Source organism: Neolamprologus multifasciatus, chromosome 6, assembly GCF_963576455.1.
Source record: "Neolamprologus multifasciatus chromosome 6, fNeoMul1.2, whole genome shotgun sequence".
Classification (NCBI taxonomy): Eukaryota; Metazoa; Chordata; class Actinopteri; order Cichliformes; family Cichlidae; genus Neolamprologus; species Neolamprologus multifasciatus.
Window position 1 is genome coordinate 4,569,577 of NC_140444.1, and position 21,707 is coordinate 4,591,283.

The 21,707-nt window shown below is 42.1% G+C and overlaps 1 protein-coding gene and 1 long non-coding RNA gene across 3 annotated transcripts in view; one reads left to right on the forward strand and one right to left on the reverse strand.

Annotated features, from left to right (window-relative positions):
- LOC146516196 (uncharacterized) overlaps positions 1–21,707 on the forward strand; it is a 390,625-nt gene that overhangs the window by 262,326 nt on the left and 106,592 nt on the right. The window lies entirely within an intron of this gene.
- LOC146516201 (endonuclease V-like) overlaps positions 1–21,707 on the reverse strand; it is a 111,732-nt gene that overhangs the window by 41,336 nt on the left and 48,689 nt on the right. The window contains exon 8 of one of the 2 annotated variants that reach the window (XM_085162788.1): positions 20,443–20,512. In XM_085162788.1, coding sequence (XP_085018914.1) covers positions 20,456–20,512 — 57 coding nt within the window. In that variant the 3' untranslated portion in view covers positions 20,443–20,455. Of the gene's footprint in view, positions 20,513–21,707 lie in introns of both variants that reach the window. The other variant, XM_085162789.1, reaches the window with a different exon arrangement.

Below are 21,707 nucleotides of genomic sequence, written 5' to 3' on the forward strand. Positions count from 1 at the left end.
TTTTGAGAGAAACCAATTGAGTCTAACAACAGATTAAATGCCATGTTGAGGCTGTCATTTTTAGCATCAACATGGATGTTAAAATCACCCACAATAATTATTTTATCTGAGCTCAGAACTAAATTAGATATAAAGTCTGAGAAATCAGACAGAAACTCTGTGTAAGGCCCAGGTGGACGATAGATGATAACAAGTAAGACTGGTTTCTGAGTTTCACAGCTAGGGTGGACAATGCTAAGCATCAGGCTTTCAAACGAATTAACAGTCTGTCTTGGTCTTTCATTAATTAATAGACTGGTGTGAAAAATTGCTGCCACACCGCCCCCTCGACCTGTGCTTCGAGATTTCTGGTAGTTAGAATGACTCGGGGGTGTTAATTCATTTAAACTAACATAATCATCCTGCTGCAACCAGGTTTCTGTAAGGCAGAGTAAATCAATTTGTTGATCAATTATTAAGTCATGTACTAACAGAGACTTGGAGGAGAGAGACCTAATATTTAATAATCCACATTTCACTGTTTTACTCTTTGGTTCAGATGTGGATACTGTATTGTTCTTTCTTTGTAAATGTTTAAGTTGTTTGTTGCTGGTTTTTAGTTTGTTTTTTGTCTTTTTGGAAGCAGACACAGTCTCTATGGAGATGGGTTTTTGGGGGGGGGTAGCAGGAGGAGAGAAGCTGCAGAGAGGCGTGTAAGACTGCAACTCTGCTTCCTGGTCCCAACTCTGGATAGTCATGTTTTGAGGGGTTTAATAAATTTGTCGATATTTCTAGAAATGAGAGCTGCTCCATCCAAAGTGGGATGGATGCCATCTCTCCTAACAAGACCAGGTTTCCTCCAGAAGGTTTACCAATTATCTATGAAGCCCACATCATTTCTGGGACACCACTCAGACAGCCAGCAATTTAAGGAGAACATGCGGCTAAACATGTCACTCCTGGTCTGATTGGGGAGGGGACCAGAGAAAACTACAGAGTCCGACATTGTTTTGGCAAAGTTGCACACCGATTCAATATTGATTTTAGTGACCTCCGATTGGCGTAACCGGGTGTCATTACTGCCAACGTGAATTATGATTTTATTGAATTTACGTTTACCTTTAGCCAGCAGTTTTAAATTTCCTTCAATGTCGCCTGCTCTGGCCCCTGGAAGACAATTGACTATGGTTGCCGGTGTCTCTAGCTTCACATGTCTGAGAACAGAATCACCAATTACCAGAGTTTGACCCCCAGCGGGTGTGTCACCGAGTGGGGAAAAACGGTTAGACACATGAACGGGTTGGTGGTGTACCTGGGGCTTCTGTTTAGGACTACGCTTCCTCCTCACCGTTACCCAGCCGTCTTTCCCCAGCTGCTTGGGATCTGCCGGGGAACAGCTAGCGGGGCCTACGCTATCTTCGGCTGCACCAGCTACAGGGACCTGGCTAGCTAAGGGTGAGAGCAGGGTGCAAAGTCGAGTCTCCAGTTCAGTAATTCTGGCCTCCAGAGCTGCAAATATGCTACATTTGTTGCAGATATCATTACTGCTAAAGGAGGCCGAGGAGTAGGGATGGGTACCGGTATCCGGTGCCATGATGGCACCGGTTCTGACATAAACGGTAGTAACCAGACCGAAAAGCAGCGCACATTTCGGTGCTTTATTTCGGTGCGTTTTTTCCTGAGCTGTGATACACTTTCTTCTTCCTTACATTTGTATTGGCGGTTGGCAAACAACTGAAAGGTGCATTACCGCCACCAACTGGTATGGAATGATACACTTTAGATTCTAGCCAATCATTTTAAGTTTCCGAGAATAGTAGGCGGGTCCAGGTACGTACGTTCTTTTAGAGCAGAGCTACAAATTAAAAATGCCCAAGGCGAAGCGGTCAAAAGTCTGGCTGTACTTCACAGCAAAAGATGCAAACTCAGCAGCCTGCAACAAGTGCTTTAAGGTGATACTGTGATACTGTCAAAGGAGGTAACACCTCAAATCTGATGAAACACCTGGCGACGCATAGTGGTTTTTTTTAAAGCCGAGAAATGCGCCGTATTTGATAGCTTGCTGCGAGACCTCACACCGAGCACATCTACTGCTTGTGGGTTGCCTGTTATCGGACCCGGAATTAGCAACATCCCCCAAAAACCCGAAGAGGAGAGTCCTGGCCCCTAGCCCTGCCAGTGTAGCAGAAATGATGATGGATGATGATGGCAGCAGCAGCCGTTCTTCTCTGCGTGAGTAGCTTAATGTTGTTCGTGTGTAATTTACGTTGAGTAGGCTAACCACGTTATTACATTAATGCATGTAAGGTGAACAGCAAACACCATCATAGCTACATGCAGCTGTCTTCTTGTTTGATGGCAGATACTCCCTTCACCCTGGCCAAAAAGGCTAAAATGACCAAAGAAAAAGTGGAAAACAGTTAAACATGAGAGGTTTTTGGACAAAGTTTGTGTTTTTTTCCATTGTTTAAGCGCTGCTTCCAGCCAAGAATGATACCATATATGCCCCATAGCTGCAGAAAAGGCTAACATTGTTATCTTTTTACAAAAAAACAGCTGAACATGAGGTTTTTGGACCACTTTTGTGTTTTCCATTCTTTAAGCACCGGTTTGAGCACCGTTTAAGCACCGGCACCGTTTCAAAAGTACCGGTTTGGCACCGGTATCGGATAAAACCTAAACGATACCCATCCCTACCGAGGAGTAACTAAACATCTGACACAATGAGCAAGAAAGTGCAGAAGGGACAGGTGAAGTAGCCATGGTGCTAACGGGTCGGCTACGAGCTAAGCTAGCGAAACAGTACAGAGACAGTGAGTGAATACTTTGGCTATAAATTAGGTAGTGAGTACACAGAAAGTGTGCTTCGGATGAAGCACGTGAAGATTATACTGTGAAAAAAGGATGTATTTAAAAGTTGTTAATTAAACTGCTAAGCAAATAAGCTACTCAGAAACACCACTGTGTTTGAGCAGGAACAGGAAGCGATACTATACCACAGAGCGAGCGAACACCAAGTCTTTAGTTTGTTAAACAAAAGAAAATTAAGTGCAAAGATTTTCACAGGCAACTAAGTGCCTCAGCAATCCTGTATCAACAACAGCTCCACAGCTGCTAAAAGCCCCTAGTGACTTCAGAGTTCTTTACGAACCACAACACTAAATTACTTTTCAATCAATTTATTTATACAGCACAGTTCATATAACGAAAGTTAATAAACTAAATAAAAATCCAAGAATTAAAAGAGAAACACAAAATAGAAGAACTAAACACTTCATTAAAAAATAGAAAAGAGCCAAAAACGTATTATTAAAATTCTTATTAGTCCAAATGAAACTAATAAAGCGAAATAAAAAACTGGTGCACTCATTAAAAGCTAAATTAAAACAAAGGTTTTATGACTTAAATCTGTTTAAATCATCCAAAGCTATTTAAAGCTTGGAAAACAACAAACAAGCCTCAAAGTTTACGCTAAAATGTTGTCATACTCAGGAAACGATGGGTTAAATGGTGGCTCAGCTCATTTTTGCCCCAACATTGCTTGGAAGGTTTAATAAAGCTACTGTTCTCTGAACACTTGAACATAAATGGCTGGACTGTTAATTTAACATCCTTATCATGGACCAGCAGGCACCTAGTGAACACACAACTCAATAGTTTAACGCAACAGTTCGATGTTATGCAACAAAGCTAAGGTAGGAATCTCATTAATGCCCAAAACGTCCACGTCGGTGGGAAAGGCTTCTGAGAGAATTAATCCCACTCTTGACGCAGCCGAGCATCACTGCTGACTAAAGCACCTTACAAGTGGGAACGCAGCGGTCTGCTGCCAGCAACGATGGAGCCACTAAGCGGGGTGGACTTCACATAATAGCCACTCAATGAAAACAAAAGCCTTGGCCCTGTCAGCTGAGCCTCTCTTCCCCTCGCAGGAAAATCAAATAACCCCCAGTATCTCGTCCAAGGCTGATACGTCCTTATTACAATGGATCGTCCTCAATTGATTTGTCTTTAGAAGCCGCAGGGAAAAAAAGGCCCAATTGATTTTATGGTTTACAGGGAGGCCATGTGAGAAGTTTGAGCTCATGGTGAAGACACCTGCTTGGGGTAAAAACACACAGGTGTGATGCTGGTGTGGATGGCCGTGTTGGCGCCAAGGCTTCTATTGGATATAAACAAGGCAATTTGTCCGATGCTGCAGCAGAGCACTTGTCGTTATAAGTCAAGCACCAGGCGGTGTCGGCCCCACCGTCTATCAATCACTCACATGTCAGGTTGCCACAACAGAGCAGGAGGCTGCAGATAAAGGTGGAGACACGGTGCGAGGTCAAAGAGACACTGTTTTTCATTTCTGGGAGAATGAATACGAAACAACAAAACCCAGATAGTGTTTCATTTTGGGTTTAGCTCTCTGGACATTCATCTTTTACATTTAGATGCTGTGAAAATTCAATTGAAGCCCCTCATCATTTGCCTCTAACACGGCATTGAAGATAGGAACGGCATATCCGCATGAAAGGGAGAATAATTTACTGCACAATAAGAACCAAGCAGTTAATCATGGCTAGATTGTTCAGACTAAAGGCACAGTGATTTATCACTTTGACTCATATGTCTTCAGGAACTAAAATATTCTACAGTTCTCCAACTTACAAAGTTTACTCTAATGATTCAGTAGTATTTGTATATCCACAGAGTAAGGAGGAATTTTACAAGAAAACTTTAAAAAAATTACCCTTTGGATTATTTGTAATTATTTGCATTTAGAAATGTTCCTCAGACATTTTCTACCTGAAGAAAGATGAGTCATTTCTCATAGTTTCAGACTATGGAGCCCAAAGATAAACTGATCGTACTGTGTTAAATTGTTGGAATTCATCTTTGAGAGAATAACGTTAACCCTTTAAGACCTACCATAGAACCAAGTCCGCCAGAGTTTATATTATATTTTTACATGCTGTGGAGCCATTTTTGGGAGCATTTCAAGTTGCTATACATCAATACAACTGTTATAGGCCAAATTTTAATAATATGTCTGCATTATAAGTGCATAGAAATTACATAAATTGCAAGAAAGTGCAATAAACTACAAAAAAATTGAAAATCGTTTTTGTTTTTTTAATAGAGAAATTTAAGAGGCTTATCCCTCAAAACTGTAAATACAAAAAAGTTGCACAAAATAGTTTCCTACCACAGGGAATTTATTTTGAGTGTCTTCATAGTTTTATCTTTGAAATACACCAATTTTTATATACTGCAGGAAAAACGAAAATAAATATTATAATGCAAATTTGCAAAAAAGCAGCATATGCATCAAAATAAACTATTTCCAGCAGTGCAATATGAGTCCTAAGCATCCCAGAAACGACACAGAAAGTCATAAAGTCAAAGATAACTTTTAAAAACACCAGTATAAGCTCATAAGGCCCTGATGGTAAAAAACTACATTTCCGCGAAAATGACGTCACTTCGGGTTTCGGGCAGGTAATGGCGGACATGCGATAGTTCCCGCTGACATCTATTCCAACGTAGGAAGTGTTATGAACAGCTGATCGGATCGGCAAAGCGTGTTTCTGGAATATTATGTTGTTGTTGCTGCAAGTGCTTTTTATGCAGTTTTTGCAAAGCTTTATGTGGAAGGAAACTGTGACAGAGGACAAGATGATGGCATAAGATGTAAGTACAACTCCTCCGGTTTCATATGCAAAAAAAATTACTGCGCTAGCTTATGTGGTTGCAGTGCTACAAGGATTTAAAAGTAGTTGCGCAAAACGGAGCGTGCCCGCTCTGACCGGTTTCAAAGGGTTAAATTTCTAACCTGGTATTAAATTTAACTCATGATTTACTGTACAGTGAAGCAGCAAATCAGTCAAAACGTGGCAAAATTCAACCCAAATTTAGATCAAATCCACTTCAAGGTTATCTTATTGTGCACCTTTGAGCTTCGGTTTCCAGTCTATGGTCTATTTTCACATTTTTCTGGATGTCCTGACAACATGTGAACAGATACTACAATTTCAACATGGACTTATAATAAAGCACATCACAAATAACTCCAGAATGTAACTGTCCGGTTTTGTGAAAGTGTCCACACACAGTGCAACAGATCAGGAATGTTGCCAGGAAGCTTGTTGGTTTCTTCTGTTTTATTAAACACTGACGGGGCTGCGCACCTCGGCTTCATCCCTCAGGGTGAGACTGTCAGCACTCTCCTCTCCTGTAACATCATCACACATCTGAGGGAGAACTTTCAGTGCAAACAACCTAAAGTGTGGCTTCCTGCCTCCCTGAAGATTCGTCTTCTCGTAACTATATCCTCTTTCCCAAAATGAAATTCCAGTTGACAGATGACTAGTTTCAGCACACACCACCGACACATTGAAAATGGAGGATGAGCTGGAGGTGGTGCAGAGATGCACTTGATCTTGCAAGTTGCAAGTCGAATTGTAAAACTTTATCGCACCTCATGCAAATCAAAAACATTATTTTAGCATCACTGTTAACAAATCTTATACCAGAACTAATGGGAAATAATTTATCCATTTATTAAAACTGTCTCTAGTTATTTGTCCCACAAAACTAACCACAAGTTTAGCAAAAGCACAGCAAGTCTTGTTCCCCAATAATCCCTTTAGGTTCCTCTAATTTCTCCAAGTCATAGTTCTTCCTGCATATGGAGACACAGAGGGGGTGTGATGTATCCCCACATTTTACTCAGAAACAGACAAACAAGATCTTTCCACCCAGTGATTTGTTGGAGCGGTTCATCAGTGCATGAACCTCGATATCAGGCATGACTCCTTCTCACTGACATTATTCACCAGCAGAAAAGGTCAAAGCATGATGGCAGCAGAGAGAAATTGATTAACTTGTCGATGTGTCTTTCCACATCTTTGAGTCACCCGAAGACCTTTCTCCTGCCGAACCGGTGTCCTGCGAACAGAGCAGTATGCGGCAGGAATCTGCGGTGTGACTCAAACCTTCCAACACGACTGCCTGGGGGAATTTTTTTTACCGTGATGTGGCTGGAATTGATGGCACTGTTGGGATACGGAAGCAGGCAACAAATATTTGTCGTGTCGTGCAGTGACGCAGCTTAAATTCACAACTCATCAGCAGCTGAAAAAAGACCTTAATCGTCTTGTGCCACCGTTTGAAACCTCGACGTCAATGAAATCCTCCTGCAGGTGAAACATTGGTCGTGTCCAAATTCATGGGCTGCTTCCTCCTGAGGCTGTATTTGTAGACCGATTACGTCACAGCGACGCGCCGAAGGCTGTCCAAATTCGTAGACTCCTCTGAATGCAGCCGACAAATGCGTCCTCCTTTTCCCCAAATTTGAAGGATGGGTCGGGTGTGTCCTTCGTGGCCTACCATATCCCAGAATATCCCAGCCAAACTCCAGTTTCCAACAATGGCGGCCGCTACTAAGTTTTAAAATTACTCATACTAATCTTTCTGAGTCACAAAATAAACTTTTAACATATTTTCAGGCGAGAAAGTAGCTGTGTAAACATCAAATATCTGCTCGGTTTATCAAGATATCGCATATTTGCAAAAGTGCTTCGACGTTTTCGGAGACGTCTGCTACCCACCAGCTCGATAGCTAGCCGGGAGCTCGAGGGTTACTGATGCGGCCGAGAACGGCACAACTCCCGGCACATCATTTTCAGATCACCGCAGAGTTTCGCTACTCGGGTTAAACGTAATATATAAGTCACTTAGACAACCTAAAAATGTTATTGTTGGGCTTTTTTCAGTGTTTTGTTTGTTCGTGAGTAAATCGGTTTGGCTGAGATTAAAGTTATTAGATTAGATTAGATAAAATAAAACTTTATTAATCCCCCGGGTGGGTTCCTCCTTGGTTTTTACACAGCTGACTAAACGTCAAATAGAAAACTGATTAAACAGAAGCATGACACGGTCGAGAATTTACGCCAGTGTCCTGTTATATTTTAGATAGCAAGGAGCAGACGGCTGAGTTTATTAAACTCCACCGAGACAGCGGTGACGCTAATCAGAAGGCTAGACCGTCCAATTTCCCCAGCCGTTTACTTCCGGCCTACCCGACCTTCTGAGGACCCGGCCCACGTAGACCGCGAAGGCCGGGTCTTCAGGAGGATGCAGCCCATGAATTTGGACACGACTATTGTGTCATGTGGGGACAGTAGAGCTATTCACATGACCATGTGTGTATATAAAACTGTATTTTACCTTTAATTTACTTAAAACTACACAAAGAAATTCTGCCGTAACATGGCGACCATGTTTACCCACAGCAACAGTGATGTAATGCATACAAATGATACGTAAGTACATTACGTACAAATGGTAAGTATGGAAGCATGATTATACATCAGGATTTGATCATCATTTAAAACTCTCATTGAAAAGTTTGCACACCCTGAAACTTACATTTTTTAAATGCTTGATTTCTGCAACTTTTTCACCTTTATTGGATCATAATGATCAGCTCCTTAAAAATGCAGCTGACCACAACCTCGAGAGGTCAGACACAACCTACCATTGTGCTTTATATATATTTTATCACTGGCGGTGGATCCCATACATCACTGTTCTCTATTCTGCTATTAAATGTCAGTCTCTGTATATTTTCTGACTTATCTTTGTACATAGATGTGTAAAAATCAGTATGGTCTTTAAACTAACAATATTTCACGTTTGTCCCCAGAGTCAGAAAAGAGCTAAGCAAAAAATAAATTAATATATGTCACCATTCTTTCCTGAAATAAGCAAAGGAAAGACATAAAATCAGAACTGGCAACTGTGGGGGAAATTAAGTCGAGTTTAGAGGACTGAGGAAAGATTTATTGGTCAGTGTCTTGAAGTTGTTTTTCATATGTTATTGCAAATGATTAGTTAGACTTCAGAGATGGACTCAAATGCAGGAGGCAAAAGAAAAATAAGGGGCAAGGGGGGAAAAAACAAGCAGTTGATTGCACATGAAGAAAATCCACAGAACCTGCACACCTTCACAGAGTACGGAGGACTGGGCTATATGCTAACTGAGGGCTGATTGGGGATCAGACACAGCTGTGGAACGAGGTGCACGTGCAGGTAATTGACACAGGTGAAGACCATCAGACAAGGAGGAAGCAAAACCCAAAGCAGCAAACAAGAGGAAACATGTATCAAAGTAAAGCAAAAAATGAGCAATCACCATACGGAAACAAGGAGCCCCTCAAAAATCAAAGATTAATAATAATCAGAAATTAATTCATTCATGGGGGAACACAGAGGAAATGACTTAAAGGCTACCAACATAGACATAAAAATGAACACTTAAAAAACACAGGGGGGACTAAGGCATTATTACAGAGATGGTCAAAGGAGCTTGCAAAGAAAAGCGTCTGGACTTCTTTAAGTTACTTGAAGACGTTTCACCTCTCATCCGAGAAGCTCGAGAAGAAGGTCAAATGGTGGAGAGTCCCAGATATAAACCTAGTGGGAGTTTCCCCCCAGCGAGGGACAAAAGGACCCCCTGATGATCCTCTAATCGCCTGAGCCAAGGTGTGAAACTGGGTGTGGGTCCCAATCAGCCACCATTTGACCTTAGAACTGAAGAAGCTTCTCGGATGAGAGGTGAAACGTCTTCAAGTAACTTAAAGAAGTCCAGACGCTTTTCTTTGCAAGCTCCTTTGACTATGATGACCTGGATGATTGAGAACCTTCACAGACATATTACAGAGATGAGACAAAAGGAGAAACAAACAGGGAAAAGCCGAGGGAACTAAAAACACAAGAGATAAACTCAGAAAAGGAACTGAAGCTAAATAGAGAAGAACTCTAAACGAGCACTAGAAGAGTAAAAAACTAAAGCTTACGGTAAAGATGTCAAAACAGGAATCCAGTATATCCAATATATATTCAATGGAAAAATCAAAACTCCAAACACAAAGTTATGTTATGTTTGCTGACAAATGTGAAAATGATGCCCAAAGCATGTTAAACTAAAACTAAATTAACGTTTGCAGCTGTGTTTTCATTTCTCTGCCCCCTTCCTAAAACACACCTACTTATCCACCTCTCCATTTGTCCTACCCCTCTATCTCCTCGTCTCCGATTCCTGGGGTTCAGCGATTGTTCCCGTTATTGCTGAGGAGCATACAGGGGTTTTGTGTCAGTGTGTTTGACGATGAGACGGCTGCGGTGAAAAATGAGGTGGGTGGTGGCAATTTATCAGCACTTGAGCGGCATCCTGCCAGAGGTAGGCAAGGCGGCACAAAATGCGATGCCGAGGGTTTACTGTGCGCGGCCATGGTGGAATTAATGCAGTTTCTCCTCCAATGCATCAGACAGACGGGAGGGAGGATAAATAAAAAGAAGAAGAAAAAGACGTTTCTCTATCTGCAGAATTCCACATAAAGCATCGGCTTTTCTCCCTCGACATCTTACTCCTCTCCTCTATCCTCCTCCTCCTCTTCTTATCCCAGGGAGTCAGTCTTTAAGTGCAACGTGTCCTTTTTACTTTCCCCTCTCTTCTGTTTTCTATGCAATTTGTATCTCTGCTGACGTGGAAACTGATGACAGAATGCCGATAGAAATGGAAAATATACAAGGAGAGAAACTCTTTTATAGTCCAATGATGCCAACTCTTCCTCTCGCCTCCTCCCAGCTTTTAGGTTTCAAATCATCTCGTTATTCATCTCCTTCCCCATCATCTCTGCTCACAACCTCCTAAATCTGATCACGCAAACCCCTGGCCATCCTCGCACTGCCCGACCCTTTTGCAATTTGTCTTCTTACTTATCACCCCATCGATGCATAAACACAGAAATGCACACTCATAGTATGCACACTCTTCACTGTTACTGTACTATGTCAGCCTCGGGCTAGCTGTGCAACTCTCTCCACTGGGAAGGGTGCAGGAAGGGAAACACACATCAAGGCAACCCAGAGTCAAGCAATAACAAGTAGAGAAGAAAAGAGAAAGAAAACATGGATACCAAAACAATGCCAGAGAGTCATGTTATTAAAAAAATCTTGGCTGAAGGTTGCCCTTCACTAGTTCAAAATTACTAATGACTCCATCTGCTAATATCTCAACACAGAGTAGAATGTGCCAGTGATTGCATCTGACTGCCAGATAAAGGAGGAGTCACAGAGCGGATTAGAGGCAGCTAAATATATACAAAGCACAAATAAATTTTGATGAAGCTGAGCCAGTGAAACTTGAACAAGTGAGTGGGGACTGTGAAATGAGGCCTAATAAGAAAAGGAAACGGGAGAAGTACAGAAGGGAGTCAGACAAAAATGGCTTCATCATAATTCCAGCTTCAATTTCAACATTGAAATTCAACAGGGAGCATTTTCTGTTTTCTGTTGCATGCACACACAAAACACAGAGGCAAAGAAAAAGTACAAAACAGAAACGGTGAAAGAAACAGCCCAACAAACAGTAATAATGTGGTGACACTACTCTGCACACCGCGCCGACGGGATGTGATAAAGCATATTTGGATTTGGGGATGTTAGAGATAAAGAGAGATTGTAAATACCGTAATTGTCGGGCTATAAGCCGCTACTTTTTGCACAAGCTTTGAACCCTGCGGCTTTTAGTCAGGTGCGGCTTTTCTAAGGATTGTCCATGATTTTTGTGATATCGTAAGAGGATTTGTTTTGTTTGTTCCGCTGTTCTCCGGCACTACGTTGCCTGGCGGAAGGATCGGGGTTCAAGAGTGGTATGTTGGTCACATGTCCGTCCGCCAGGCAACGTAGTGCCGTACTAAGTAGCGCGAAAAACAAACTTCAAAGTAGCGCTGCGCGTTCAGCGGGAGGCGTGGATGATGAGCGGCGATAAACTTGCGAAAAGCAAGTTATGCTCAACTCCACCGGTGGATTCTGACAGCGTGGAAAAGTGTGAAAACATCCATGATCACCAACGGATTTCGAAGGGCTGGACTGCTGCATGATGGAGAGGAGGACACCGCCACGGCCCTTCAGAGGGTGTTCAACTCTGACACTGACAACGAGGATTTGTTTGGTTTTGAAAGTGACAACGAAGGAAAGGAGCTGAGAGTGGATGACGAAGCCATCCTGAGCCTGTTCGTATCCGACACTGGAGAAGAGGACTTTGGTGGTTTTAGTGCGCAGGAAGAAGAGAAAGATGGTGGTGAATGACTGACGTTTCTTCTTGTTAAAGCCGTGTCACTGCACCTGAGCCTAAAAGGTAGGCCAAATCTATTTTTCTGGTGTGCTGTAGGTTATTGTTATGTACTACATTTGTTACTCGTTTATGAAGCACAGTACATGTTTCGTACTTGTAATTACCGCTACTTGTACATATACCTAAAAAGTTATGCAAATATGTACCTGTAACTTGTTTTTCAAAATATTAATAAAAGGGGTGTGTCTCCAAACAGCCATCTCTTTCCTGACAATTCCCTTTGTGCATATTCTATTACATATGATAAGTCAACATTGAAACACCTGCGGCTTTTAGTCAGGTGCGGCTAATGTATGTACAAAACAGGATTTTCCCCTGATTTTAGCTCGTGCGGCTAATATTCAGGTGCGCTTTGTAGTCCGGGAAATACGGTACACGCTGGGCAGCTCATTGGACACTTAAAAACACGATTCCATATATTTGATTATGAACAGAAGAAATATGTTTTGGATTTGCAGTTATTGTGAACGCCTACAAAACAAGCCCCAAGAACACACTGCACACTTTAAAATGCAGGTTTAAGGCAGCATTAATCAGTGTTTTTTGCTGCTTGGGGCAGAATCACACAGAGGAGGCTGTAACCCAACCCTACTGCAGCTTTAACAGATGACACTGGTTTTTGACAACTTAGGTTGTTATTTGTGTGTGTCATGTACTCATCAAAGTAACACGTCTGAGAAAGCATCGAGAACAAAGCAATGAAATCTCACCCAACAGAAGTGAGCACACAATCAGACTGGCTGTTAAAAAGCCAACTGTTCAGCTAGACTATCTATATCACTTTAGTAGGAGGTAGAAAATGAGCACAGATGAAATGTCAATAAATTTTATTGCACGGGAAAAAACTGTGTTTACGTCTCCATTTTCTCTTTAGCCTTTTGGTTTGCTGAAAACTTGTTTAACCTGCTCGTGTAAATCAGTGGCTCACAAATGATATCGGCTTCCTCACTAACAATCATCTCTAACTGTACTCCTTCACATTAACTTAAATTGTGAATTGACGGTGTGTGCGTGCAGCAAAGAGAATGAAAATGAGGAACAGATGGACACAGAGAGTAAGAGGGAAAAACTATCATTACAGCTTTGTGCCCCTTATTCACCTGAACATGTTTTATTTACTGTCCCTCAGAAGCAAAGTTGGCGTAAGAAGTGTTTGTTCCACAGTGTGGGTCAGTCTGGGCCGAGCGCCTGACACACACAGCCGGAGGCTACAGTCCTGCAGGACACACCGAGCCGCGGCGCCCTCTGCACACAATGATGAAGCAAACTTTGGGATATTGTGTCAACCTGAAATCTAACAATGATACTAAATTTGAACTTAAGGCAAGACTTTTGATCTAAAATAATCTCTCTGTCACTAATGACATGTTTCAAAAGTAAAAAGAATCCCTGTTTGATTCAATGGACTCGAGGTTTTTGATGCTACAGTTCAAAGTAACTGAAGTTAGCTAACATTAGGAAACTCCTCTACCTGTGCTACTGTTTCTCAGTCCCTTTAACCTATTGGTAAATTTGGAGTTTATGTACTTATAGTGAGTTATCTGTAGTTTTTGCCCATATACAGAGCAGTTTACTCTGCATATTGTTTCATTTCATCATTTTCGTTGCATTTTCTAGGGCTTGTGTAGCCAACAGTGGTGTTTAGCAAGATTTAGTTATTAACAGGCCACCTTAATTGAGACTAGAAACAGAGGAGAGGTTTCTGACACAACTTCAGCCACCCCACTGTCTGCTGTGATAGGACATGATGATGTGAAGCAGTCAAAGTTCCAGTAAAACTTACAGAATCTGCAAAGAGCAGAAAAATGTGAAAAACAACCAGTTGCATGAGCATATACATCTGCCACCGCGACACCAACAAGGATGGGCTGGTCATGTAAGCACATGGTTTAGAGTCAGGCAATGGGGAGCGTCCAGTGAAACAAATCTGGGTGGTTACGGCGCCAAAAGGTGTTAAGATGCATCTGAGCAATGGTGCTTTAAGTTTTGCACCAGCCAAAGTCATACAAATCCACTTAACTCATTTACTTATGCTCTTTAAAATGTTGTACAGGTATTCTTAGCTTTCTAAGAAAAACATTTAGGCCATCCATCCATCTTCTTCCGCTTTATCCGAGGCCGGGTCGCAGGGGCAGCAACCTAAGCAAAGAGGCCCAGACCTCCCTCTCCCCAGCCACCTCCTCCAGCTTATCCGGGGGAACACCAAGGCGTTCCCAGGCCAGCCGAGAGATATAATCTCTCCAGCGTTTCCTGGGTCTGCCCCGGGGCCTCCTCACGGTGGGACATGTCCGGAACACCTCACCCAGGAGGCGCCCAGGAGGCATCCTTGTCAGATGCCCGAACCACCTCAGCTGGCTCCTTTCGATGTGGAGCAGCAGCGGCTCTGCTCTGAGCCCCTCCCGGATGGCCAAACCTCTCACCCTATCTCTAAGGGAGAGGCCAGCCACCCTTCAGAGGAAGCTCATTTCTGCCGCTTGTATCCGCGATCTCATTCTTTCGGTCACTACCCATAGGTGAGGGTAGGGACGTAGATCGACCGGTAAATTGATTTAGGCCATTTACACTAATATTTCTGACTTTAATTTGCTAAAGAGAAATGAGAGCTAATTTATTTTGCTAAAGTATTAAGTTCACGTAACGTATCTTTTTTAAGTACGGCACATTAAAAATGAGTACAAACATATTTGTGTGAAGAAGCATAAAAAACACATGCCAGACTCAAAAAAAGATGTTAGCTTAACTCCAATATAACGCAGTCTGGGCACAAACACACATCTCCGCTCACGACGGGCCAGTTAATCAGTCCAAAGTGAGCTGAGACTGACAGCCGGTGATAGGCGGTGGTACCTGTGTTTCTGATGTGGAAGAATAGAAACGCCAAATGCCTCTGTAGCTCCGTCCTCCAGTTAATACTCATGCTGAATACTCCTTCCAGCAACAAGCTGTGTCCTTGTACTGCTATAAGTTTTTAATGAGTGCGGCTGCTCCCAACAGAGCTCGTCGGCCCAACCTTGGCCCGACTAGTTCGCCAACATTATCCTTGACATTTTAGAAATGTTTTTGTAAAGGGCAGTAAAATTAGTATAACAGCAGGGTGTCGATTGAACTGATCTCACTAACTCAAACTGAATAGTTTGCAGATGGCTTATTGAAAGTTTGTGACAATGCTACAACGGGGCTATCAGAAGATGAAACAACAGAACCTGGACATACTGTAACTCACAAATACTAGCACTCAACCTGTTCAGCCTGTGGCTCATCAGCTTCTTCCCTCTGTCATTTTCTCTCCTATGGAGATGCACATACTTTCCAGCTCAATCTTTCTTCCTAGCCAAAAGTCCTTTTCTCCTTAGTGTCCAGCCTCACATGCTTCTCCCGCTATCCAGAGGATACAACAAACACATTCATGGCAGTTTCTTTCACCGCATCAGCTGGCAACTCCTTCCTACCACTCAGAGCTTGTCTCAAGTCCTTCCTGGACTCTTGCATAACATTCTTCCCTCTTCAGCTTCCACCATTTAATCCTTAACGTCTGCCTTCACTTACTTCCTCTTCTTCCGAATCCATCCTACAGACTATCATTAAATGTTGCCTAGCTACAGTCTTCCCATGACACCACCGTGGAGTCTCCTTTTTCAGAATACACCTTCTGCATAAAATGTAGCCCACCTGTGTGTCACCCTGTGTTCCTCCTGGTTCTTGAATTAATCAAAAGATCAAACTAATCTATATTAATCTTATACTTGGGGACTTGGGGAATCCACATAGTTCATCATTTTTCTGAAACAAGCTATGCTTTCCCTGCTCCCTTTAAACCTTACTTACTAAACTTGGTAGTTTTCTCTCTGTCTTGTTTTAATCGACAACATTATTATGGAGCACAAAAAATAAATGCTCACCAGAAACTTCATTAGTTATAGTCTGACCTAATTCTCTGGGTGGTCCAAAGACATGCATGGGGTTTGGTTATCTGGTGATTCTAAATTGGCCATAGGCATGAATGTGAGTGTTAATGGCTGTCTGTCTCTGTATTAGCCCTGTGACAGACTGGTAACCTGTCCAGGGTACATTCTGCCTCTCGCCCTATGTCACCAGGAGACCGAGGCCATGTACAGGCTCTTGGTAAATGCATTGAGGAAATTAATGACTGGTTGTGCCACAGTTTTCTCCAGCTAAACAAAAATAAAACTGAGGTAATAGTCTTTGGAGCCAAAGAAAAACGATTACAGGTCACCAGAGAACTTCAATCTATACACCTAAAAACCACCAACCAGGCGATAAATTTGGGTGTAGTGATGGATACAGACCTAAACTTAGACCTTACTTAAAACACATTAGGACAATAACAAAGTCAGCTTACTATCACCTCAAGAATATTTCAAGGATAAAAGATCTGATGTCTCAACAGGACCTGGAAAAACTAGTCCATGCATTCATCTTTAGTAGGCTTGATTACTGTAACAGCATCTTTACAGGTCTACCTAAAAAATCAGCCAGAGAACTACAGCTCATTCAGAGCTCTGCTGCTCGAGTCCTCACTAAGACCAAAAAAGTGGACCACATCAGTCCAGCTCTGAGGTCTTTACACTGGCTGCCTGTCCGTCATAGGATAGACTTTAAAGTTCTGATGCTGGTCTATAAAGCTCTGAATGGTTTAGGACCAAAATACATCAGTGACCTCCCAACCCAGTATGAATCTTCCAGATCCCTCAGGTCATCTGGATCCGTTTTTTTATCAGTTCCCAGAGTCAGAACCAGACATGGAGAAGCTGCATTCAGCTTTTATGCTCCTTATATCTGGAACAAACTCCCAGAAAGCCTCAAATCAGCTGAAACACTCGGTTTATTTAAATCCAGGTTGAAGACTCACCTGTTCTCAGCTGCATTTGAATAAAACACCAAATCCACACTTTTAAGCTTAAATTTCAAAACTTAAATTTTAACTACTGATTTTATCTACTGTTCTGATTTTATCTGTTTTGATTTTATATACTGTTTTGTTTGTTTGTTTGTTTGTTAATTAGTTAGTTAGTTTGTTTGCTTGTTTTAATCAATTTTAAATCATGCTTTTTATTTGTTTTTGTTTCTAATGTCTCTGTAAAGCACTTTGAATCACCTTGTTGTTGAATTGTGCTATACAAATAAACTTGCCTTGCCTATGGCAGCTGGAATAGACTAAATCCAGACTTGGATTTTTACAGTAATTCTCATGTAAAACACACAGCACCAAGTAGACCACTCAGCCCACTCAGCCCATAGATGAAGGGTTACATAAAACCCTACTGTAAACATAATGGATACTGTTATGACGACTGTCATTTACTTTGTGCTGTGTTTAAATGCAGAACTGAGGCAGCAAAACAGCAGAAAGACGAACTGAAGTCGAGGCAGAAGCGAACTGTCATGCAGAGTAAAATCACAACAGGTAAGCACATCCAGCATATCTCTCTATCACTCACATTACTGATAAGCTTTTATCGTCTTGCCTTGACTCCTTTCCTTTTCTGTCTTACACAGCCATTGATTTGTTTTTCCACACTCTTGCTCCGTCTCTCTCCTTCTGCTGCTCCTGTTGTTTCCCTCCTTTATTGGATCTCCTCATCTCCTCTCCTGCTGCTCCATCTTTCATGCGTCTCTCCTCTTTCCGACAGACACAGAGACTATTTCTCTTCCTCTGCCACCCAGGGACAGAGTCTTCACAAGGTTAGATATTTTAAATCAGATAGACTAGCACTGCCGGAGTAGTAAGTGTCCAAAACGGGTCAAAATTAGAGAGCTCCTTTAAATGATGTTGAACAGAAATACCTCACATTAAAAAGTCTAAAGCTTCAAACACACTTGGAAAAGAGCTCATAAATCATTGGAGTCACGCAAAAATAAAAAATAATAACAATAAAAAACAAAATTGGATGATGAAATATTTTAGGCTTATGTTTTGTTCACATTACGTCTGATCCACCACAAACAGAAAGAGAAGAGAAACAAAAACAAAACAGAAGAAAATGAATGGATGGATGAACAAACAGTACAAAGCATTTAGTTAATTAAAAACTGGCATCAAAAGCTGGAAAAAGAACCCCCCTCCCTATGAAGAGTGGCTAAAGACAATGGCTAAGTTGGCATCTTACGAAAAAGTGACTTATGGTTTATTAGACAAATTGCATCAATATGATTGTATTTGGTCCCCCTTTACAAGCTGGCTTTCTGTAACTTGAAGAACAGAAGAGTAATGACAGAGTGGTGGTGTGGGATTGGTGTGCGAAGAAAGAATAGGATAACTTTCCTTTCCTTTGTTTTGTTTTTGTTTTTGTTTTTTTGTTGTTGTTGTGTTTTGTTTTGTTGTTGTTTTGTTGTTGTTTGTTTGTTTTTTAAACTATTTATTTATGTAGTTATCCTTAAGTTCTGTTATTGAAGTTTAAAATGAAATAAATAAAAATTGTTGATGACAAAAAAAACTGGCATCAAAAATAACCTATTATGCTCTTGAAAAATGTGTATTTTTAGCTTTAAACCTTAAACGAGCACTCTTTCAATTGGCTGCCCCTAAAAAACAAAAGCGATGGAAACCTGCGGATCCTGGAGTAAAAAAGTTTTCAGAAATCGAGCACTGAAATCAGTCTGATGCTCAGACAGACAATAAGGAAAGCATAGTGGATCCACTTAAGTGTTGTGGTAGTGGGGTGTGGTTTGCGGCTCAGCTGTGGGAGGACAGAGGGGGCGGGTGGTTCAGGGTGCACTGCTAGGGGATGCTGCGTGTTACACCTGTTACATAACGTCCAATCAGCCTCCTCTATTCATGCAGTAGCACGTTGGGACCAGGTGGAGGAGCTACAGTGAGGAGGAGAGTTGACGGCAGCTGAAATTCAGTATCGAGGCACAACGCCCAATCCGAGCACTGTGCAACAAATAAAGAACACAGCGACTTGTGTCTGTGTGTGGTGTTAGGAAGGTGGTTCTCACCTGCTCCTATGCAGCATCCCTTTTTTCTGATAGAAAAACATTTCAAAGTAGCAATTTCCTACAAAACGTTCAGCATGCATACAAATCATAGTCTTGCTATTCTTTAAACGAAGCGATTACCTGCCTAAAGTGTGTACTTCAGCTCAAACCACTAAGGTACAGTGCATCTGATCGAATGTGCCTGCAGTGAGTGAGAGAGTGAGAGGGTAAAGCTGGGTTAAGGCCTGGAGGAACCCGCTGTAGCCCTGCCTACTCAGCACAAAGCCTCTCTCGCTGTCTCAGTCTCTTTGTAGAGAGGGTGATCAAAGTGTGGAGCGCGCTCAGAGGATTCACAAAGTCAGGAAGCTTCTGAGCGGATGAACACGGACATCCCATTATGTTTCCAAGTAGGGTATCAAGGGACGTGACGGTGCACGCATCCTCAAGCGTGTGAGCGTGAGCTCGCTCGAGCATCTGCCCTCCAGACCTAAAGGTTTGATTCTGTGCACGATTAAAAAATACTCGGGAAAATGAAAGATGATTGCGTTTTCGAAGCATCGGAGTGTGCTAACTGTCTGCAGCTTTGATCCGTAATGAGGAAGGTAGGGTAAGATTCGGCAGCGCTGCCTGTTATTTCAGATGAGAATCAGAGGATCAAAGGCTTTCTCTCTCCTCATCCTTCCCTCTCTCGGACTGCCTGTGTGTCTCTGCTTTGCCTGAAGTGTCCTTGGTTCACCTCTGGCCTGTCCACACCCCCCCTGAAAATGCAGAGAACCCATCAAAGCCTCTTCAACATAAACTTGTCCACTCTTCTGTGGCAGGATGGAGTTATTTCCTGTCACAGAAGACGAGCTGTAGGACTGCTGCTTCACAAATACTGTAGATGACCTCTGACCTCCCTGAGGATGAAGGATAAAGCTCAAATATTTTCTTACAGACATCGGCATTTGTGCCGTGCAGTCCATAAATGTTTGGAACAGCTTTACGGGTTCTTTCCTGCCGCTCTCCCTTCAATGCTTGAACTAATAAGCAGTAAGAAAACTGACTCTGAGACAATTTCAGTTTTCTGAAGACAACTCTATCTTCTGTTTATTCATCTACATAATAGATTTGCTTAATTCCGGCAGCAAATTAGATGAGAATGATGAGGCTTTGTACCAACAATCTAGGCTTTACTTTTGGATTTGGGAAATTTCCTTTGAGTCACTGGCTTTAAAGCTTTTTTTAAGACTGCAAATTACTTTAGCGATGAAGTCACTACACATACTTTGGAGTGTGTATGTGTGAGCGTGTACAACAAAGTGTGAGACCCACACATGTAAGATTTTTACGCTTACCTCATTCTCTGAGTCACGTATCTGCAGATGGGAAGTGTATGCGAAGGTATTCTCTGGAGCGACAGTCGGCCTGCGGAGGAGGAGGGGGAGGATGAGGATGAAGTGAGAAAAAATGAGATTCCACATTTAACACAATGTCCCAAACTGTGGAGCTGCGATCCGAGGTGAGCAGGAACGCCCTCACACCCCGAAGTCATTCCTCAGAAGTTTGAAGTTAAAATTAAGTGCCTTGATGCTGACTTTGTACAAATCTCTTCTGTTTGCTACCAAATCTGGCAAACAAGCCAAATGATACAGCAACTGTTTGCACATACGTTTCCGAGGCAGCATCCTCAAACATCATTAGATTTCAGAAATTTAGTTTTGGGTGAATTAAAATCTCCAATTCTTAAATAGCAGCTCTGACTAAACTAACAGAAGAGACAACACGTGCAATATGATCAAGGGGCCAAAAACTTCCCCAGTTTGTTACTTTCGGATATCTTATATTTAAATATGTAAATGAGACACGATCTATTATCTGACACCACAAAGTGCAGGCTTGCCTATGCTTCCTTCCTTCCTTTCCTTTGGAATCAGCTCAGAGTTTGGGTTTAGGATACAAACACTCCCTACTTGGAAAACCAGGCTTGGTTAACGCTTCTATTTTCTGTCATTTATTTGTGTCTACTCTCCTGTACTTTCTGTTTTTTGTTCATGGCCTTTCTTTGCCCCTCTTTTCTGTCTTCTCTTTCCTCTCCCTGCGCCTGGTTCTGCCAGAGGTCTCTTGCTTTTAAACGGGGGTTCTTCCTCGCTTTCATGAACAAGTGCTTGCTCAGATGGGATCAGGAGATCATTGGGGTTTTCTCTTTAATAGAGTCTTTGCTGCTGACATTATAGAATACAGTGGGGCAAAAAAGTATTTAGTCAGCCACCGATTGTGCAAGTTCCCCCACTTAAAATGATGACAGAGGTCAGTAATTTGCACCAGAGGTACACTTCAACTGTGAGAGACAGAATGTGGAAAAAAAAAATCCATGAATTCACATGGTAGGATTTGTAAAGAATTTATTCGTAAATCAGGGTGGAAAATAAGTATTTGGTCAATAACAAAAATACAACTCAATACTTTGTAACATAACCTTTGTTGGCAATAACAGAGGTCAAACGTTTACTATAGGTCTTTACCAGGTTTGCACACACAGTAGCTGGTATTTTGGCCCATTCCTCCATGCAGATCTTCTCAAGAGCAGTGATGTTTTGGGGCTGTCGCCGAGCAACATGGA